The sequence below is a fragment of the Lagenorhynchus albirostris genome, chromosome 4, assembly GCF_949774975.1.
Source record: "Lagenorhynchus albirostris chromosome 4, mLagAlb1.1, whole genome shotgun sequence".
NCBI lineage: Eukaryota > Metazoa > Chordata > Mammalia > Artiodactyla > Delphinidae > Lagenorhynchus > Lagenorhynchus albirostris.
This window is the reverse complement of record NC_083098.1, coordinates 126,585,219-126,590,599: the sequence shown is the minus strand read 5'-3', so window position 1 is coordinate 126,590,599 and position 5,381 is coordinate 126,585,219. Positions and strand designations below refer to the sequence as shown.

At 34.1% G+C, this 5,381-nt stretch overlaps 1 protein-coding gene across 1 annotated transcript; it reads left to right on the top strand.

Annotated features, from left to right (window-relative positions):
- The first annotated feature begins 864 nt into the window (after positions 1 to 864).
- Positions 865 to 3,664, top strand: FABP2 (fatty acid binding protein 2). The gene is made up of 4 exons (XM_060148657.1): positions 865 to 931; positions 1,916 to 2,088; positions 3,116 to 3,223; positions 3,614 to 3,664. The coding sequence occupies exons 1-4, from the start codon at positions 865 to 867 to the stop codon at positions 3,662 to 3,664; spliced, it is 399 nt and encodes a 132-aa protein (XP_060004640.1).
- The last annotated feature ends 1,717 nt before the right edge of the window (positions 3,665 to 5,381 follow it).

Genomic DNA, 5,381 nt, shown 5'->3' with positions numbered 1-5,381 from the left:
ATGCCCAACCCATCCAACACACACATTGAGTTTTGGCTTAGGACAGCACCAGGTTTGGGGATGAGAGGGAGTGAGAGTTAAACAAAGGAATGGTTTTAGTTAATGGCATAGCTGACATCTGGCTTTTGTTTTTTCAGCACGTGGCAGATGTTTAAAGATGTTCTTTCTCTTATGGGAGTTGTCATGTTATCCAGCCACATTGCTACCTCTTGAAATTTTTCTCAGTGGCCTATCACCATTCAAGACCAAAACAAAAATATAATGGGTCCCTATTGTGTGTCACACACTGTACCAGGTGCCAGGATATTTACCCAAAGCCCTGGCAATCCAAAAACACAATGCAAAAGGACATATTAGAAAAATAAATAAATATTCAGTATCAATATCCTATTAACCTTAACTTTTCAGCTGTGTTCGGTCATGAAGTCTTACTTTACAAGGTAATTGCTATTGTAAAAAAGGGATACGTCATTAATAGTCTCACTTCCCAGATGTTATTTGATATATGCTCTAAATTATGTTACATTCAACACAGCGTGCACTTTGAACTTGTAAGTGGAAAAACTATCTACAGACAATATGCATTCTAATCCTTGAAATAAATGTGCCCACAATCATAGTTTAAGACACAGTAGGTATGCTTATCATGCTTTAATACAGCTGAATTTCAGGAGAGGAGCTAAGGAATTTATAGAAACTGGGGAAACTATGATGGTTTGGCATTAATGTAGTTAAGTGACTTCTTGAACTTTAAACTTCCACATCACAGTATGAAGTTGGTTCTAAGATAAGAAATAGCATAAATTCTCTCCTAAGGACAGCCCTGAATCTCTGATTGCCTAGAGGCTCAATCAGCTGGAGACCATGGCGTTCGATGGTACTTGGAAGATAGACCGAAACGAGAACTATGAAAAGTTCATGGAAAAAATGGGTAAGGGCTTAATACTTTAATGGCTTGTACTTTTGTTTCTCACAGACATCTTTCTAACTCCTTCTAAACCTTAAGGCTTAGAGAATGACACCTGCTGTGGCGGTGCGGCTCAGGAATGGTCGATGGTTCAGAGTAGCAAAAACCATATTCCCACTTCTTACATTGGAAGGAATACACTGTCTCACCACTGGAAGAAAAGATTCTTGGGTGCTATTCTCTGAAACACAAAAAACATCCAGATACATTTCATTCACGTTAACTGCTGATTGAAAATTGATAGTTTTTTTGTTTGGAAAGTAAAATATGGCAGTGTGTAATGATAACTTCCAGACTTTAAAACATTAAATTCTAGGGAATGGAAAAGCAAAGTCCATAAAATAAAGCAATGAAAATGAATTCTATCAAAAGTCACAGCTCTGAATAAATGAGACTTAATTCTCTTTTCCTCTGACATAATAAATTTGACTGTAATGTTTGCTAATTTTCTCATTTTTGAGACAGTCGGAAATGCCACAAAAAACAAAGAGAATTATGAAGTTCAAAATTTTAAAGCCATTATGGAAAGCAAAAGGACATTAATAAAAAAAAAAAGAGTACCATACATGTAGAATTAAAGTTGTATATCCTTATAAATATATAAATATACTTTTAAAATCCTTCACTTGACACTCCTGGAATTTGGTTTACTTAACACTGAAACAAAAATATTGATAATTTTAAAAAACTTACTCAGTTCTAAGATTCAATAATTCCTGCTTCATTTAATTTTTCTTAAGTTTTGGAAAAATAGCTTGATATGATTGAGCCTGAACTTTTTCTACAGAAGCAATCTGGATGCTCTTGTGCAAAGTCAATGCTATCAGGTTTTCCTCCCCCCTCAAAATATTAATTGGTTAATTAACTAGTTAAAACAAAACTTGGAAAAGTAAGCATTTTCCATGGCATTTTTTAACTTTATTTCCTTAAATCTCTTTCCCTTTGCAGGTATTAATGTGGTGAAAAGGAAGCTTGCATCTCATGACAATTTGAAACTGATAATTACACAAGAAGGAAACAAATTCACAGTCAAAGAATCAAGCACTTTTCGAAACATTGAAGTTGTGTTTGAGCTTGGTGTCACTTTTAATTATAGCCTCGCAGATGGAACTGAACTCACTGTAAGAAATTTTTTATAAGCAATGTATTCTTGATTTTTCTACACAATACTAAAATAATCTCTGCTTTCTGTCATTGAATGGTTTAATTAATGTAGGTCTCCTTCATTTACTGAAGCAGCCAATGGAGTTTATCCATATTATATATCAAACAAGTTAGTTAGTTAGCAGAGTATTTAAACATAACATTTTGATTTTCATACACATCTGTAAAGGATTAAACAATAAGAATTAGAAAAATATCTTTGAATGACTGAGTATACACCTCTTCATAAAGAAAACTAAAGTTCAGTGTTTTCAACTTTACATATCTGACAGCAACAAAAGCTTTTAGAGTTATCTAACGTAAACGTAATAGACATTTAGTTAATGTAACTGAAATAATACAATAAATGAATAAATTAGTGAATGAATTTGTGACCAAATGGAAAGGCCTAATGCTACAATCTAGGTCATTGGGAATTCAACTTTTAATATTTGAAATAAAATTTTATGGAGTCACATTTTTCAACTGAGTTTTGAAAAACTTTTTTGCCCTTAGAATTCTTCTGGTTAAATTAAACATGTTTCCAATGACAATCACACTGTCAAATATTTTATCCATTGTGGTTATGTTTTAATTACTACAACAATTACATAAATTAAAACAAGCACAAGCTTGTTAGCTTCTCCATGAAACTAATATGAACTATGACTAAATTTAGAACACTCTTTTGAATGTGAAAGGTTTAGAAAAAAGAAGCCCTGATGATCTGCCTTAAAATCTGGCATTTGGAAACAATTGAGTGAGGACAGCATGATGGTTACCAGCGCATACTCTAGAGCCCAATAACCTAGGTTCAACCCTGGCTTTGTGACTTTAGGTAAATTACTGTATTTCAGTTTTCTCATCTGTGAAATGGAGATAATATTTACTTCATAGGGTCATAGTGAAGTTTGAAGAAGTAGACCTGTAGGCCTCAAAACAGGGCCTGACACATGTAAGACCCTAAAAAATGCTATTTTATTATTTTTTTTAAATTTTATATAGGGGACTTGGAGCCTAGAGGGAAATAAACTTGTTGGAAAATTCAAACGGGTGGACAATGGAAATGAACTAAATACTGTCCGAGAAATTGTAGGTGGTGAAATGGTCCAGGTGAGTGGTTATTATAGTTATTTTCCAAAGGCGAAAATAATCACACAGCAATGATTTTATTTTGGGGGTTGTTGAGTTATATCATCAATAAATAGACTATTACTTTTCTCATTAATCTTACTGATTTTTAAAATACAGATATTTTCTGATGCCTATTTATTGAAGAAAACGTATATATGTCAATACATTGAGCCTATTTTAACTAAAAATGTGACTAAAAACCAAAACGTGTTTTTAAATGGATGTATCCTGTATCTGTATAAAGTGTTGTTATCAGGTACAAGAAAAAAAAACTATAAACTTATTTCAAAGCTATAATACTACTAATATTTTTCTTAATTTAGCCTTTAATCTTAATGGCAAATTCTTCTGTTTGTTAACACGTTTCAGACTTATGTATATGAAGGAGTGGAAGCCAAGAGGATCTTCAAAAAGGAGTGAGCATTGTTCCTGGAACAGAGCCCAGAACACATATGAGATGGAAAATCTATACTGAACCAGAACTTATTTTCCTCTCCTCACCAAGTGTAAGGTTGCTGACTGATTAGTCCTTTTATGAACATTAGCCAATGGCTTATATTTCCAGTCTTGCTAAAGCAAAACACGTAAAAGCTAATTAGGATTTAATTTGTTTTACATTCTCTAAGATGTACATTTATTGGTGTTCTAAAAGAATTTGTCACATTTTAAAAAACAGATGAATAAATATTGTTCCCACATTGCTTTATAAGTCGTCTCTCCTTTAAAAAAAAAAAAAAGCTATGCAGCATATGCACTGATAGATGGTTTTGGGTTTTTTCCCACATTTGGTAAACTAAAAACATACATTGCATGGAGGTCTTTAAAATCTTGTACTGGTGGTAAATATTTTCCTTAGTAACATTTATTATAAAAATAATATACATTCAACCAGAAAATTTAGAGATAAAAAAGCAAATGAAAAATAAATATTTCCATAAACCCATAATCCAGAGATAATCACTATTCTGATTTTAATAGATAACCTCCCAGTCCCCTTCTCCCGGTGTGGATTTGTATATTTCCCCATACATACCACTTTGAATAATCTGGTAGGAAACAAATGATGTAATAGGGTAAAGAACTGTATTATATTTTTCTACATTGTCAGTGATTCCTAGACCTGGGTAAGCATCAGGATAATCTGAGAAACTTAAGAAATGTTTGCATGCTTAGTCTCCACTGTTATCCTATTAGATCAGAATTTCTGAAAATAGAACCAGGGATTTTAGAAAACTCTCAAGTGATTCTGATGCAGCAGGTACATTAACCTGTCTTTGAGAAAAAGTGGGCTATCAGATACCAAAAGTGTCACCTTCAAGTGGCATCCCCCCTTTACTCATAAACGCATACACATACAGACAGATTTTTAGGGCCTCAAAAGTTTTCTTTCACTCATATGCTCACATGATATACTATTTTATGTATTTCAAGCAATTGCATTTTAGGTGGTTGTGTATTACAGGGCACAGAGGGTGGTCAATTTTTTAAGCATTTAACTCTACGGACTTTTGTTTTGACTAATTATTTTTCACACTGCAGAAGGTAACAGCTAATATTTATATAGTTCTTACCAAGTTCCAGGTATCATTCTAAGTTGTATATAAACATGGCAGATACATTACAATGTGGGAAGAAAAATGTTTGGCATACGTGATGAAGATGAATAGATTAGAGAATATGTAATCTTTTGCAAAAACAAGAACTTAAATCCACTGTTCATTTTAGTATATGTGCTGCCGAAGCGAGCACCACTGTTCATGTTATAACTTCATTAAAAACTTCACATTGAAAATAGTAATGATTCAGATTTTTCACACACTTTTTAAAAATAAAGGTTCAGGGCTTCCCTGGTGGCGCAGTGGTTGAGAGTCCGCCTGCCGATGCAGGGGACACGGGTTCGTGCCCCGGTCTGGGAAGATCCCACATGCCGCGGAGCGGCTGGGCCCGTGAGCCATGGCCGCTGAGACTGTGCGTCCGGAGCCTGTGCTCCGCAACGGGAGAGGCCATAACAGTGAGAGGCCCGCGTACCATAAAAAAAATAAAAAGAAAAGAAAAAACAAAGGTTCAAAGTGCTTCTACCTCTCTGATCTTATCTACGTATGTGAAATAGGAATAGGGCAGGTATTAACCTCACCTG

Excerpts from the sequence above, each read along its gene's own strand:
- FABP2 (XM_060148657.1), top strand. The coding sequence starts at position 865 with ATGGCGTTCGATGGTACTTGGAAGATAGACCGAAACGAGAACTATGAA. Across the intron at positions 2,089-3,115 it reads CAGATGGAACTGAACTCACT|GGGACTTGGAGCCTAGAGGG; the intron begins GTAAGAAATTTT and ends AATTTTATATAG. Across the intron at positions 3,224-3,613 it reads TAGGTGGTGAAATGGTCCAG|ACTTATGTATATGAAGGAGT; the intron begins GTGAGTGGTTAT and ends AACACGTTTCAG.